Raw genomic sequence first — 16,926 nt, forward strand, 5'->3', positions numbered from 1 at the left:
AGCTGTCATAATGCCCCTGTTTTGGCTGCCTCACCTGGCAGAGATCAGCTTTTCACCACACAAGGCAGAAGCTCTCTTTTAGCTTTTCAAAAAGTAACTTTTTAATAAGTTTTGAAGACTGGCTTACCATTTTTCCATTGGAAAGGAACTAAGTGCCAAAAATTAAATTAAACTGGAGGTTGGGACAGACTGAGCTTGTTTGAAAACTTCACGTGAATGTCTGGAACCATAAACTGAAACTTGTTTCTTTACTTCTCTTAACAAAGAAAGGAGGGGTGGGAAAGCACTTGACCACAACTGAACGCAAAAAACTAAGTGTGAATCAAAACAGGAGAAGGATTAAAGCATCACACTGAGAAACAAAACAGACCTCACAACACAGAAGAACGTGCGCACCAGGCGCTGGCTTCATTAGCTGTGTGGTGGGATATCTGAGGAAAGCAAGGTGGCAGATTTGAAGTAGATCGATGCAAAGAGGGAAGCGGAAAATGAAGAGAGTGGAAATGTAGCAAGGTAGAGTGAGAATTTGGCTTTGCCTTTGGAGCAACATTTATAGTTTGAAATCAAGGAAATCTCATATAGACCAAACCTCTTCTAGACTGCTATGCTTCTTAACAATAATTCTTGTTGTAATTGCTATGTTACCCTTAAAGATAATGACAAGTTCCCACTTCCCTTATTGGGAACAGGACTGGATCTTAAAGGAATTTTTCTTCACCACTTACCAAACATGACTGCCCTTCAGTGAAGGGAAGCAGGAGGCTTCAGTTCAGCAACCGACTAATTCCTGCAAGAAACTCTGGGCTCTGGAAAAGTACTGACTGTGTGTCTTCAGTGGGATCTTAATGCAGCCACTGGCCTTTACTGTGCCATAGGACCTGACCTGATTTTCTGTCCAATTCAAGAAATGTTAATCTTCATTTAAGGTATCCAAGGAAACACTGAGTTCCTGCTCCAAATCCACTGGATAAGCAGAGTTTTAGAACCCCATTGTATGCTTTTTTGAGATGCAAAGAAGCAGATACCTGAGTGGCAATGGCTTTTGCAGTTTTTCTGTTGTCCCCCGTTATCAGCACCACATCTATTCCCATGTTTTTCAGCGTGTGCACAGCAAGGGCTGCCTCCTGCTTGACAGTGTCAGCTATTGCGATCATTCCACACAACACACCTGCACAGAGAAACGTCCTCTGTTAGAGAGAGCTGTGGGACGCAAAGTGGCAGCAAGAGAACAGGACTTCCTCTCCACCATACCGTGGCAGCTCGTGAAATGACACATTCTGAGCAATATTGGCACTCATAAGCCTGAGCAACTGTCTATAGAGTTTTCCAACTTATCGTTTCTTTCTTACACAAACACACATTTTTCTCATTTATCTGTTTCAGACCAAGCAACAAACACCTTTGATATTTAGGGACCAGGAGGAAGTGGAGAAGTGAAGGGTAGCTTTTAAATATACCTGACTTCTAGATTTTATGATGTGAACAAATGCAATAGTGGGCCAGACAAAGTTTTGGTATTTGTGCCCAGGTCAGATGTTGAAACCGATCCTCTAGGAAGAAGCATATAGACTATCTGGTTTTATGTCCCCTAATCTTTCAGGGTTGGATCTCTATCATAATTATTTTTCATATTAAAGTGTTGCACCTGCCTTCCAACACATTGACACAAAGGTGCATCCACATTTCCATCATATGACTTATGAAAATCTCACGTTGGTTTACCACTGCGTGTTACCTTTTGGAAGTAAGGACTTAAGTAGATTTTACACCCCTGCATCTCTATTTGCTATCCCTAGCAGTGACAGGAATGCCAGCTGTACATCAGGGCTCTTATTTCCATGGTAAGAGCACTGGATTTTGCCAGACTGCTGATAGAGCCCAGAATGAGACATGCAAATGCCTCTGAAAATTGCTCTGTAGGAGCACCAAGAATATTTATTCGGTAATTGAACCAGAGGTCCCATTTCAAGATCAGAGTTGCACTGGCAATCTGTCACCGTTACAGCAGGTATTAAGGTATTGTCTGGGATCTCTTCCTGTGTAGCACAGAACAGAACCCCTCTGGCAAAACTCATTTAGTCTAACCTATTATATAATACTTGAATGATCTAATGACTCATCATGTTTATTAATGAAATGTTTTGAAATCAGTGATGCCACTAGGTTGGCCTGTGGTCCTTAAGTGATGTCAGGTCAGGATGGGACATGGACTGCACTGGCACTGCTTTTCTGAACAACAGTCCTAGACAGCAGGAGCTTCAGAAATTAATACTTAAATTAAAAACTACCCAACAAAATATCATAAACATTGTTCCGAGCTTAAAGTCTTTTAAGAACACCTTGATACTTTGCAGTTCACAAGCAGTTCTGCATTCAAAAATTAGTGGTATATTGACACTAAGCCACTGATCAACTGCTCCAGAGTTCGTTTTTATCCTTTCCATGGTAGGTTCAATTTATATTTATTAAGTCACTCCAAAGAACAGCAGTTACCATCTATAGCCACAAGTATGGCAGTCTGTCCTTTCATTTCATGGTCAGTCATCGCATCATTTACATCATTGGCAATATGCAAGCCATTGCGTCTCATCCACTCACGATTTCCAATCAACACGGAGTATGTGTGAGAAGCTGATGGACCTTTGTGCACAGACAAAAAAAAGAAAAATGAGCAACTCAAAAATCACAAACGCAAGCCAGAGATGTTTGAGGATGGCAATGTCAGGCTGCATTTTCTATAGAAAGATATTCTGAAGAGTTTTCCTATTTTTTTTTCTGTGTGTTCCAGACTGGCAGTGGTCACACTCAAGACACAAACAGATTTAGTCTTGCTGTCATGACCAAACACAAATGCACGGGCACTGCCTGAAGACAGCCGCATAAAAGTTTTCTCCTTTCAGACTCAATCTGTGCCTGTTTATACACAGAACTGTATCATGAACTTAATGGAAGTAATTGCCTGTATTTGCCTTTTCCAGTTGGCATTGTTTTTCTGGGTAAGTGCAGTATGCACATTTCATAAATGCCACGCTGCTTTGTTCTCAAAACTAATGACTTCTTTTCAAATATAAAGGCTACTTCTGGCAAGAAAAAAGTAGTTTTGTTCTAACAAACAATGAAACAGTATGTGGAGCACCTCATTATGAATTCGGTCCAACTTCAAAAGAGCCATATGAAGCAGGTGAGAAAATACTACATTAACACCATTCACAAATGGCACAGCTCTGATGATTAAATTTCTTATTTCATTTAATTCTTTTAACAGCTTTCTCAAAAAGGTCAGGAGAGCCACAGTCGTCTGAAGAGAACTGATGAGCTTCTTAAGGAAGGCTTTAAATACTTTTTCTTCCTCTCCTACACTACAAAAGAGCAAAGTGGCTTCCACAGCGCCTGAAACAAAGACAAATATATTGGTCTAATAAAAAAAATCAGGCACTGCAATTTGGTTTGCAGATATAACATGCTTTATTGTGCATCTGCTGAATAGATTTTTTTTAAGTGCCTTGAGAGATAAATAAACAGAAAACAAAAGATCCAAATTAATAGGAAACTAAAGGGCAGGATATAAAAAAGTAGCAGTAAGATAACATATGCTAAAGGCAACTGTTCTAAAAGGGAAGATAATGCTAATTGGCAAACTTTGCTCTCTGCTGGACCATTCTTCTATCCAAAAGGGACATTGCTGGGTATGCCTTATTGTTCATGTGCTGCTTGAAGCCATCACTGTAGTATCTAAATTCTTATTTACATTTCTGAATTTCAGAGAGACCAAGAGAGAAGAGAGAGCTTCAATATTTGTAAAGATGCACTTTGTCCCACATGTTCTTTGCCTCCTACTGCCATAAATCCACCTTCCTGTTGTTCCTACTCTGACAGGATTGTTTTACAGTGGTCAGCACTGTTGATTCATCAGCCTGCACACTGCAACAGGCCATCACTTCGGGGGCAGACATACCATTTGATTCAGAGAGCGTGATCAGTGCGTTATTTCCCAGAGGGGCACTGCTGTCCCCGTTCCTGTTCGCATCCAGATTATCGACACCCTCCTTGGCCGCGCCCAGAGTGGCCTCAACACCTCCGACTTTGCAGCTGATGCCACAGCCCGGGACCGCTTGGAAGTCGGTGCAGAATCCCAGGCTCTGCGTGCCAAGCTCCTGCAGATGTAGCCAGAGTAACTCATCGTCAGTCTGTGCTGCTCGGGTGGGGTACAAACATCAGATAACTCCTGCCAAAAAAGAGGCCTCATTCCTCCTCTTGACAATGATGGATGGAAAAGCAGCATGGAGTATCGGTAACACAGAACTAAAAATAAGGATGTTCTGGGTGTGCTGTGGTTTAGACTTCTAGAAAGGGGCAGTCATACAGATCACATCCAGGTCTCAGTCCTAGAAGCAGCAAACCATAAAGAACAACTTTTCCTGGCAGTTCAAGGACAAAGCAGCTACGCTGGCGGTTCACGACCTCAGCCAAGACTCGGGACTAAAGAGAAATACTATAACAATAAGCCATACAAGTTCTAAAAAGATGCAACTTCTAATTAATCTCACAGACAAGTATCTGTGGGGGGTCAGGCCTTTTATATTTATGTAAAAGTACAGTGAAAAACTGTATCTAATTCCTGGAATGGTCTGGCTGGATAAGGAAACTGAGTCTTTCTGCTGAGATAGAGAAGCCAGCGAGTACCTGCAAGATGAGAAAAGGGATTACCTGGACCCTGTCTATGAGTTACAAAAAAGAATGGAGAAAATATACATTTATAAACAAGTTATTCTGGGTTGTCTCTGGAATTTGTAATTACATGTACCTTTCAGAGACCTTCTTACAACAGAGGGATGATAAAACAGGTGGTAAGAATATTAGCAAACAGTATAGCATTGCAATTTGTATAAGCCACGATACAGTAATAACTGGTACATGGGATGATTGCAGAAGTGTCAGGAAACTAAGACAAATTTGAAAACAGAAAAGGTAAAATACAAGAGAAGCAACTGAATCATTACCCATACTCTCTTTTACCTTCTAAATTTATATGTTAACTTCCAAATTTTACCTCTGAAAGATCTATCACTATTAAGTTTTATATATTCTTGCAAATTATTTTTTCTGTAAATGAATTAGTGACTTGTCTTAGCAGAAAGAAATTACTTATTTAAACCAGGCTTCCTATTTTGGTTACTATTTGTCCTTTCATTCATCCTGAAATGTGTGAGGAACACATGCAATATATATTAATAAATGACCTTTGAGGACTTGCAACATTTTCAAGAACTTGAGTAATCGATTAATTTATTTGTGAAATTCAGGTTTTAAAGCTCTTTGTCTAACCTATTCAGATAAGCAAATGACTAATAGAAGTGACTACAGTCACGTAACATACGAAATGTCACCACGCACAGTTGCTTCACAATTCTATTTTAAACATAAGTATTTCTCCTGCATATAGTCCACAATCTTTATTTTCCCAGTAGTTCAGGAAAAACTTCTTAAGATCTTGCTCGAGAACTCCACAGCATTACCAGAAAAGCAAAGCTTACAACATGCCTTCTGGTATTGTCCAGATCATAAAATCTGCCAACTTTCCAGCCTGTTACTTTTCAGACAGGCCTGTCCCTCTGCGACTTGTTTATTTTATACAACACTGCTGCACTTGCACAAATCCCTTCAGGCCTCAGATGAAATAGGAAGGCTCAGTACCTCTTTGCAATATTTAGTGACTGCCACTCCTAAAGGATGCTCGCTGCTGGCTTCTGCGGTGCCAACCACTGCCAGCACCTTCTTCAGAGACAGCACCGCCGTGTCTCCCAGCAAAAGCACCCTCATGACTTTAGGAACTCCGCAGGTGATGGTCCCAGTTTTATCAAACATCACAGTCTTGATCTGCAAGAAATAAACCAGAGTTACTCCCTAAGCCCTGAGAGCACGGGGATGCTCACAGGCTTATAAATACAGGCAAGACCTTAATAATCAGTTGACTATATCCACAGAATAAGCCTGCAAAAATAGGGATTCTTCCGTATGCCTTGAACTACCTGTACAGTAGGTCTCCTTACGCTTTCTTATTCATTCCCCATACATCTTAATCACTGTTACCACAAGGTATGTGATGCAAGGAGGCTTTTATAAATGCTGTTCTAAACAATTAACAATAGCACTGGGGAAAGAGGACTCAAGAAGCCATGTAGTGATAGAACAGGCAAGAGTGCAAGAAACTCCAGCAGGTTGCAGAAAAAACAGCCCAACCAAACCTAACCTCATGCTATTCACCAAATTCAGCAGTCACTTGTTAGCCAGCCCAGCAAGTCTTGACAAATCGGGAATGAACCAAAAAACAGCCCCACATACACTGAAACCCAAAGCTAAAATCAATTCTAATCCTGGAAATAAACAAGACACAAAAACAAGAATGAAAAAATCTTAACAAATTAGGTGCTATTTCCATTCCTACCTATTCCAACCCACCAATCTTGCAGAATCCAACAAGTCACCTAATTGTCCAAGCCATGACTGTAGCCTCACATTCAAAAGGTGGAAAGTCCAGACACTAATTAGCATTCATTTTTTGTGTGTGGTTTTGTTTGGTTTTGTTGTTGTTGGGTTGGGTTTGGTTTGTTTTTTTGCATAGCCTTGGACAGACTTCTGGTTGATGCTCTACAATGTCCAGTAAGAACAAGAATTACCAGTCCGATTAACTTATTCTAACCATTCTTTTCACTTAAAATGTTCTGCCTATGTGTAATCCAGTCTATCATAGCATGATTTAAACTCATATTCTTTTCACTGTTTGTGGACATGTTAAACAATCTCCTCTTTCAACCTCCTTCTCCTCTTTTCATCAGTTTTCTGTCTTTGAAGGGCTTTTTCTGCCTCCCTTCCATCTTTCTTCTATGCACCAAAAGAACTTCACATTATTCTGGTTTTCTCTTACATCCTACATTTTAACTACTGATCATGAACAACATGCATTTCACAACAACGCTCTGAGGAAAGAAGGAAAACACTGGATTATTGGGCTCTTTTGCAGAAGAGGTAAAGAGAGTGCAAAGTCAGAAACCTCTGAGGTCACGCAGAAGACTGATTAGCAGCCTCACTGACGTAAGACTGCAGGAACTGTTGGCTCTTAATGCTTTGCTGTGACTACTTTGAAGAAAGAAGGTCAGATCTGCCATCTTTACCTTAATGAGCAGCAACCAACAACAACAACAAACCACTGCATTCTGCAGTCTTTCTCTGGACCAGTGGGATTTCCTGGGAAATTAAAATTATATTTCATGTAGCAACAGCTGGGTAAGCTACAAGAGTACAGAAAGAACTATTAACCTTGTGTGCCATTTCCAGGGGTTTTCCGCCTTTGATGAGAATACCGTTCTGCGCAGCCACTCCGGTGCCCACCATCACAGCTGTGGGGGTAGCCAAGCCTAAAGAACAGGGGCATGCGATGCTCAGCACAGTGATTGAGGTTTGAAACGCAAACCTCAGTATTAGCTCAGCTTTTGAAACGTGTTTGTTCTGATTCTGCGAGAAAAGGGAAGAGAGGAAAAAAAATAGAGAGATGTATGACTGCTGATGGAAGATAACACAGATGTACAATCAATCACAGCCATTTCAAAAAACACATTTACCTGGAAATATCCAGTATAGGAAAGAAATCTGTTATTGTTACTGTAATGGTAGAGAAAGGTCAATGTTATGAATTGTTCATTTTCTGGTGCTTTTTTTTCTGCTCAAGCACACATATGCTTGACTGCTCTCAGACTCTCAGATGACAAAATAACTTGTTGGCATTTCCTTTATAGCTTAGCAAAGGAGAACCTGTTTCCAAGTAAACAAATCCCTACAGTTGCTAAGCACAGCAAATACACATCCAAAAGATAACAGAAGCGCATATTCTTTCTAATGCCAAACCCACTATTTGGCATCAGGAACGAGGATGTCCAAAAATAAAAAGGCAATATATGAATGGCTCAGCTCCTTGCAAGGCAGGTATAGATCAGCTTTAGTCCAGAAAGACTGACAATAATTTCAGTTTGTAGCAATGCCACGCAGAACTAAGGAGTAGATGTAAAGGTATATTTATACCTGCAGTTAGATTTTAATTTGTGTAATTATCTGTTCCGTGCAGAAAACATCATGTTGTACAAAATTATTTGCCAGGCTGCAACATCAAACCCTACACACAAAAGGTATGTTAATTACACTGGAGGGTATCCTTACAATGAAATCCAGCTCTTAATGGAATTACTTACAGGAAAATATTTTTGAATAACATCAAAATTTATAAAACCAATTGTGATCCATACTATCAATGTCACTGTGGAAATGATGATGATAAATGGAACAAAATATCCACTAAACTTATCTGCCAGTTGCTGGATGGGTGCCTGTAATAAAAAAAAGAAAAAAAGAATTTTTATGTTTTTGATCAAAACACATAAATAGGTAGAGTTCATTAAAATATCTAATATCCTTCACCTGATTCTTTTTTGACGTGCAGAAAAAACAGTTTGTTGATCAAGTAAATATGTAAAAATATAGAATATTTTTCTTATATAATCAAAATCTGTGAATAAGGTTTTATTTTCTGTTATTCTTACCTTTGACATTTGAGCTTCTTCCACTAATTTCACAATTTGTGCCAGAGTGGTATCATTACCAACATGAGTTGCATTAACAAGAACTGAGCCATGTGCATTTATAGAGCCAGCAATCACTGTGCTCCCAGGCTTTTTAGTGACTGGCATAGCTTCCCCTAGAAAGAAAAGGTAAGAATAAATGAGGCGATGCCCCTAATAATGGTGAACACAGTTCATTAGCATAGAGCTCGTATGCTCGCAAAATCAGCATGCTCAGCAATAACAATGAGAAATCACATATTGTATATCTCTGTATACATGAAGACATGTATAAGTGCTCTCATACTTCTATAAACCTTTTCCTAGGCTTAGTTTCAAAGCAAATGCTGTTTCCTTGGTCCTAACTCTCCAGTATGCCATCCCTCAAAAGGGCCAGGAGCAAACATCGCAAAAGGAACTGCTAAGAATTTATCCAATTGATACTTTGCATAGCCATGGGAGTTTGAGCAATCTGTCTTTATTTCTGGCACCCTCAGGTTTCAATGGCTTGAAAAGTCAGCTCTGTGGCAAAGCTCCTGTTCTTGCGCTGCCTCTCCAATACCAGCTCTACAAAACCTCTATTTTCTCCATTTTTAGGGTGCTCTTAAACTGAGGGAGTCCCTGTTCCCCAAGCAAAGTAAATACATAACTAAACCAAGTAAGACAATGCCAATGTAAAGGTTTTATAACCTTTACCTTATTTATAAGAATTGCACAATGCAGCAAATCCTTTTTATACTCACAAAATGAAATTAAAATTTCAGAAGCTGTGAAAAAGTCCCATGACCCTTACTGAGCTTCAAGTTGTGAGGTTTTCTTTCCCTCTTCTTGCTCACTGGGACACCCGTATCGGAAGCCCTGTTCAGTGCCCACGCATACACACCCCAACACCTCAGCAATATTTCCCCATCGCCCTTTAGAAGTTATTTCTGAGAAGGTACCATCTCTACAAACACATTCCAGGGGAAACTCCCACCAGATCTCTGGAATAATGACAATAATGTTTAGATGCTACCCATCCCATCAGTACGTTAGTAAAAGTGACGAAACTGAGCTGAAATTGTTCAGCTTTTTAGGGTGTGTGCAGATGTGAGATTTTGATTCAAGTTCACAAAGGCCAGGCACAGTGTTCATTAAGGTGCGAGGTTATTCAGACAGCAGCTTTTGGGTTGGGTCTTCACTCTTTTCATACAAGAAAATGTTCTAGAAGATTTCACTTCTTTGCGTAAGCGTAAAGGAAGTTACCAGTAATGAGAGACTCATCTGCCATAGAACTGCCTTCAATGACCTTTCCATCCACTGGGAACTTTCCACCAGGAACAACCTTTACAACGTCACCCCGTTGAACCAGTTCAACAGCTATCTGCTCCTCCCTGCAAAAGACACAAGTAGAACAGACACATCACTTACACCATCAGGTTCAAAAGAATAACGATGCTTTCACATTAACTGCATCAGGACTAGTCTGTGCACCTAGGCAGGCTGAAGGGGTTTTGGTTCATAAATATATACCTGATGATAGAGTGGTCAGGTCCAAGAGTCACCACAGTGGCTTCTGTGGCTTGAAGAGATATAAGTTTAGCAAGAGCTTCTGAGGTCTTACTCTAAGAAACAGGGAGAAATGTTTAAGATATATTGAGATATAGAAATGCTGATGTCTACTTAACACAATGAACACTAAATGACCTTGTATAATATAGACTACATCAGAAATATATGACTCAAAATTCCTCTGAATAGCTTTTTTCTGCTCTTATCATAAATACAAAATAGTGTGAAGATGAGTTACCTTTGCTATGTGTTCCAGCCATCTCCCAAGGGCAATGAACACAAACAACATTGGAGGAGTGTCAAAGAAAGTGACAGGGCTTTTCTCCGCCTTTTCAATTACTGCTACCATCAGGATCACACACGAATACACATAAGCAATCGTTGTGGCCAGTACGATGAGCACGTCCATGTTGGCCATCTTGTGCTTCAGTGATTTGTAAGCTTGTACGTAAAAATACCACCCACCAAGAAACTGTTGGTGTAAGCATGGACAGACACATATTAAGATCACAGCAGTGAAAGCAGAGAGTACACAATGCTGCCTATAGCAGAATTACAAACATGTAGTAGATAAGGGAAAGCATTGCTGTCCCACGCGAAGTTTGTATTGATATAGCTTCAGTGGAGTGGTCTGACTCCCCTATCATCCTCTCATTGACCCTTCCTTGTCCACACAACAACTCTGCCAGTTAAATATCATCCTTTTCATCAGCGATGCAAAGTAAACAAGGCACATTAGCTGAAGGGGTTTATGTAGAGCTACCCAATTAGTTTGCAGCTGATCGGGTGTTTCTTCATTTTACACTACTTTCCCCACTTGGAAAACTATCTGATGCATCTTAGGCAGGAGTAAGTGCTGTGAGCTATTACAGAATGGACAACCTGCAGTAAAGTGCCACCTCATTCTGCAGAGATGGTACAGACAAGAGGGCAGGGCTAATCCACTAAACCTTTCCAGTCTCCTGTTCTTATCACATCAGATTACATAAATGGGAGAGGAATAGAAAGCAAACCCCTAGGAAGTACTCAACATACCTGAACAAAAGTGCACAGGACAAAGAAGAGAAGATTTAAAATAGATAATCCAGGAATGATATTCTGTTCCAGCACCATAGACCCATGGTGCTCGCCATCGGGTATTAGCATATAAATCATTAGGATTAAGACAGGGATACCAAACAGTAGGCTGCACAAGAAAGATTTCCGCCACCTGAAAAGTAGAAGCTGTAAATCCCTGGTTGCCGTACATCCTGCAATCCCCAGGCCAACCAAAGTGCTCACACCACAGAGCTTGGGGTATTAGCACTGTACTAACACACAGCTTCAGCATATTTGGGAAAGATCCAGCACCTCAGGACAGTTTCAGTGTCTCTTACACGTTTAACTGTATAGACTTGTATCAGTTAAAAACTGAAACTAATGAAAGTAATAAAAGTACTTGAACCAAATGGCAAATCATAAAATTAAAAATGCCTTACACCAGGAGAAGTTAAATTAACTGGGAGGTGGGGGAGGTGAATTACAAGAGGTGATCTATACATGTTCCTTAGTGAGAAAAAGAAATACTTACTGCTGTATTTCCTTTTTATGGTCCAGGTTATGTGCATTTGGAACTCTTCTAGCCACAGAAGCATGAAAGCCAATTTCCTTTTTATTGAAAGGGGAGGAAAGATGAGTTAGTTTTGATTAAACTAAGCATACTACTTTTAGCATATTTAAATGACAATACTTCTGGAAGAAATGTCAGAAAAGGACACTGTTCCATATTTAATAAGTTCCAACTTCTGATCTATTTTTAGATCCTGCCAATGTGAGAGGATATTTCAGGCAGTACTCAAAATGTAGACTGCAAAGGATTTCTGCTACTATATAGATGCACAGTATATAGATGTAGTAAGAGTCTCAGGTTCCTTAGGCACAGCTGGAGTTCTGCTGCCCTCCTCCTCAAGGGAAATTTATGCCCTTTCATCTCCACTAGAATAAGTATGAGAGATGGGAAATATGACAAAAGTAAAAATGTGCAAGCCATGGGACTAGTCAACCTTGCAAGCATCTCCTTACCACTACAGTTGAGTAGATACACCTGAAGTTGAAAATCAAAGTGTCTAGAATCAGTTTAAATATGTAAAACAGGAAACTGCAGGGCAAAACATCCCAGAAACAAATATATGCAAAAAGACAGTTTTCAATGATGCTTCAGTGAGGTACTGCAGTAAAACCACTCACCCCGCGCCCCCCCCCAAAAAAAGCACAATACATTTAAATTTCGTATCTGCATCACGAGATGCTCCTGTGGCAGGATGCACTTCACAGAACTACTCTACCAGCCTGGAGAGTCTACTAGTTAACATGTTAATTACTGCTGCCACATCAATTCTGCAGTCTAGGAGCTTTTTTCTGACCAAATGCTCTAGAACACGACAGGCAAGCAGTCTCTCCCGTCCTCCTGACTACCCACTGCATGTGTCTCATACAGTAAGCTCTCTTCCCTTCTGGTGCGGCAGAAAAGGAAAAGGTTTTGTCCACACCTGGCCCATGGTAACAGCAGATTTTATGATCTGTGTGGTTACTGGTAAGCCAGGATGTTTTTCCTTTAGTGGCTGTATCGCAAACTCTTTCAGTTTAAAAAGTTCATCTCTGAACTGATGTAGGAATAAATGCCAGTGTATAAGGAGATGTGTAATATTTGTAGTATGAGCTGTTGCAAAATTTATTTTACAGCCTCTTTCACTGGCAAGAGGAAGAAGTATGTTTTTCTGAAGTATCAACACTTCACTGAAATAAGTGGAAGTCAGAGACACATGATTCTACACACAGAACTGCAAGGAATTAATATCTGACACTTCAACCTCATATAGATAAAAAGGTTTCTTTTTGTAGTTTTTGGGCTGTGTTTTTAGAATAACAACCTGGGAGACAATGCACTATCATGGAGAACAACAGCTCCACCACAATAGCATAAAAATTCATGGCATTACCATGGCATCTGTAAAAGTCAGTAAAGCCTCTCAAATATCAACTGCTTTATTTCCTTTTTAACTTCACCTTATAATTGTTCATACATAGAAAATTTCTAAAGCCTACCTCAATTATTTTTATAATGTCTCGAGGTCCAATAATTTCAGGATCAAACTGGATGTGAGCTTTGCAAGTGGCAAGTGCAACTGAGGCGTAGAATATGCCATTTGTTCTCATGAGTTTGGATTCAATGTTGTGAACGCAAGAAGCACAAGTCATCCCTGTAATCTACAGAAAATAAAAATTTAGGTAAAGTTAGCAGTCCCCACATTCATACAATATTTGTGGATGAATTTGAAGACAAGGCCTCCCAGTGTCACAAAGGCAATAATGACTATTTAAGCTCTGCTGGTACTGACCCAAGGCTTCCGCATGAAGATTTTATAGAGCTGTCTTAACTGAAACAAAGCTGAGAACATAACTATCCACTTTTATTATAAAATTCTGCAATGAGCAATTATAGTCACGCCTATACATTTGTACAGCAGCACTTGTACATTTGTATTAACTGTAACAGCATGGCTAATATAGTTCTATCAGCAGCTACATTAACATTGCCAAAGTCAAACTCTGCACGTGTAACTTCATCTCACTTACTTAAATTTTCCTGTGGCTTCAATAAGGCATGTTCCCACTTTCTGATCTATTAGCACAACTGCAGAGTCTGTCTTGTAGTACATATATATCAGAGAATAAAAATAGACTTTTGAAGAAGTTCTCCCTCATATAAACAATTTACTAATTTCACCCAAAATTCTCAGACCTCTATACAGAGCCTTAGACGTTATCCAATGTATGTGGTGAAACACTCGCAGTTGCTCAGTCTGTACTGTTGACTGAAGTGCCTTCACAAAAACATTCTGTTTCATTTCTCCTCGCTAAGAAAAGTCTGTTCTGTACATACAACTATCTGATTTTATTTCAGCACCCTTGGACAGGTTCTTCCAAGACACACTGATTTTGTCTTTTCAGCAATTAAGAAAAAATAGTGTCACTAGTGAGAATGGGCATGATGAACCCACAACTCCTTAAACAAAAGCCTTTGCAAGAAAATGATTCTTCCAGACCTGACTTTTCGGAAAGCAATATGTAATTTCAAATACACATGACTTACAAGAAGCTCCACATTTCCTTCTGTTTCTGCATGATCTTCTATGACAGTAGCTTCAAAACCCAAATTCTGGATCAGCTGTGCTATTTCAAGAGGCTGTATGAATTCTGGCTTGTATTTTATCTCTGCTTTACCTGCCATCAGTGCAACCAACACTGAAACAATTCCTGCAGTGGCAATAATAAAAAATATTAGATAACGTAGCTCCTTTGAGGGGAAGAAAAAATATTACAAGTGATTGTCAATGAGGGCTGTAATGATTTAGAGATAAGCATAATGATTTCTCTCTGCCTCCTTCTAGTGTTGTTCCCTAGTCACAACAGAAAAGTTTTTACTGAGATCCAGCCACACTTTGGTTCTCTTCAGCAAGAGTTACACAGGGAAGGAGGTGAGTTTTGCTATGGTCTAATGAAGCAATCTCTGCACTCATTGCTGCAAGCCCTACCCTGGACTCTCTAAGTTTGGAAAGCCCTAAAGACACCTCACAGCACAATGACAGGCCTTTTTCTTTTCTAATTTTTCACTTCGTTTTTTGTTTGGTTTTCCTTCTTATTTAAAATAAATGAATATTTTTTTAAAAAAATAACATAAATCAACATTTAGAGTTCAAAAGCAAAACATAAAAATCACAGGCAAAAAAATTTTCTCTGAAGTGCTAAAGGTTTCTTGAATTTTTAAATCAAGGCAGTGAAACCACCACTGGGAGACTGGGGGCATAGGAATCCACAAGCAAAACCCTCCGAAGACATGACTACACAAATTCAATCAGACATTGCTGAGGCTCATCTGTTCATATTTTATATGGCTGGAGGAAATGCAGCTCCAGTCTGCAGGCTTCTAACCTAATAAGCTTTGCTGTGCCTAAGCTAATATAATCACTCGGGCACTGGAGCCACACATTTGTTTGTACCTGCTTGTGCACATGTCCTCTGAAGGTTGAGTTTCACATCATAAACATATCAGAGCTCTCAACAGCTCTGGAAGAGACGGATTGCTCTGTAAAGCAATAAGGCCCTGAAAACTAAATGAGAAACATTTCTCTGGTCTTGTCTTGAGCCTTATTTGAAATTTTGATCACATTACAACAACTTGCTGTTACAATTCAAGTATGTCCATCAGGTTTGCCCACCAGTGCAGCAGGATAGTTAAACAGTGACATAGATACGTTAGCACCAAGAAAGGGCATTAAGTCTATTTAACCTCAAGATGTTGTACCACAGCCTCGTCTATTAACCACATAGAATACCTTTTCCAGCCCGTAGTTCCTTATAAAGTCATTATAGGAATCTTAAATTTATTACCATCTTCTTTTTGCAAATTTCTTTCAATGGTGGACACACACGATGCACAGGTCATGCCTGTGATTTGTAAAAAACACTTTTCACTTGTCACTCCACTGAGCTGGTTTGGCCCATCAAGGTGAGGACTGTCTGAAAGAGCACCCGAGGCACAGCCTTGGGGAGGAGGCTCTGGAGCGTGAGGCTGCGCGGCAGCGTTGCTGGCGTCAGGTCGGTGCCTACGTTCTCCAGCAGCGCTATCTGAAATAAATGCACAATAAACTTAACAAACACTATCCACAGTGTGATTGCATGACGTAAAACTACAAGCAGGTCACATTTATCAATCACGCAAAGTCTCTTAGTTGTTTGAAAGGTGACATGATAATACTGGTCTCTTCATGGAAATAATACAGATTGTTATGATGAGTATAACAATACACACTCACCAGTGCCACTGCATGACCATTTAACTCTACAGAATGGGTTTTCTGCTTTCAGATGGCAAATGATTCCCTCCAATATCCATGCCTAGACCTGACAGCTACCTCTACTCAATAAAGATATAATTGTATATAGAGGGTCCTTGTCCAGCACAGAGAATACAGTCCAGCTTCACATCCATTCTGTCCTTGTTGACATCTATGCAGGATGCACAGCACTTCATCTCAAACAAGGAAAAGGACGAGTTTCTCAACAAGTTTCTCTTTATGGCACAATATTTACACTGCTAGTACTGCAAAACAAGTAGTGGAAGGATTTGCAGCATCCAGGAGACCTCCACACATACAGACGCATTGCAATCATTCTTGTTCTTTAACAGATCCTGAACAGACACCCAACAGCTCCAGCTAAGTTCACGATCTGCCTCCTTTGGGCGGAGGCCTGTGTGAGGGAACAAGAGCTACTTCTGAATGTGTTAAACACAGCAGCTCCACTCCTTTTCCACAGGTGGATCAGGAAGATTCCCACCAACAAAACATAAACTCAACTAATCATAATTAAACAGGATACACAGGTTCCTTCTCATCAATAGCAGTTCTATAGATTCAGAGAGATTGGACCCATGAGAAAAGCTAATAGGATGTGGTCTATTGGGATCAAACTAATTCGTTCCAGGCGAACTACAGCACTATCTCAAAGCAAATCTGTTGAGTTCAAGCAGACAAATATTGCGGCATTTGAAATTTGCTAGGGAGGTGATTGTGCACCATAGCAACTTCTTAAACATTGAGCACATGTACAAAACGTACAAACTGTGCTGCAGCTGACATGGAAAAGTACGTGGTCCCACCAAAGAGTACCTGCATCTTGTCACTTACCTCACTTAAAGTAAGGCTTAGTAAAGTAGGGCTAGTAA

General features: G+C 40.0%; 1 protein-coding gene across 1 annotated transcript in view; it reads right to left on the reverse strand.

Moving 5' to 3' along the window:
* Positions 1 to 16,926, reverse strand: part of ATP7B (ATPase copper transporting beta) — a gene marked incomplete at both ends in the record, with an annotated part of 28,935 nt that overhangs the window by 3,551 nt on the left and 8,458 nt on the right. The window contains 15 exons of the mRNA XM_082060868.1: positions 1,026 to 1,168; positions 2,494 to 2,640; positions 3,956 to 4,154; positions 5,695 to 5,877; positions 7,318 to 7,512; positions 8,244 to 8,378; positions 8,592 to 8,746; positions 9,855 to 9,982; positions 10,122 to 10,213; positions 10,399 to 10,632; positions 11,196 to 11,370; positions 11,731 to 11,807; positions 13,245 to 13,406; positions 14,293 to 14,456; positions 15,591 to 15,827. Coding sequence (XP_081916994.1) covers positions 1,026 to 1,168; positions 2,494 to 2,640; positions 3,956 to 4,154; positions 5,695 to 5,877; positions 7,318 to 7,512; positions 8,244 to 8,378; positions 8,592 to 8,746; positions 9,855 to 9,982; positions 10,122 to 10,213; positions 10,399 to 10,632; positions 11,196 to 11,370; positions 11,731 to 11,807; positions 13,245 to 13,406; positions 14,293 to 14,456; positions 15,591 to 15,827 — 2,426 coding nt within the window. The remainder of the gene's footprint in view (positions 1 to 1,025; positions 1,169 to 2,493; positions 2,641 to 3,955; positions 4,155 to 5,694; positions 5,878 to 7,317; positions 7,513 to 8,243; positions 8,379 to 8,591; positions 8,747 to 9,854; positions 9,983 to 10,121; positions 10,214 to 10,398; positions 10,633 to 11,195; positions 11,371 to 11,730; positions 11,808 to 13,244; positions 13,407 to 14,292; positions 14,457 to 15,590; positions 15,828 to 16,926) is intronic.

This window comes from Streptopelia decaocto (genome assembly GCF_964273445.1).
Source record: "Streptopelia decaocto genome assembly, chromosome: 1".
In the NCBI taxonomy this organism is placed as follows: Eukaryota; Metazoa; Chordata; class Aves; order Columbiformes; family Columbidae; genus Streptopelia; species Streptopelia decaocto.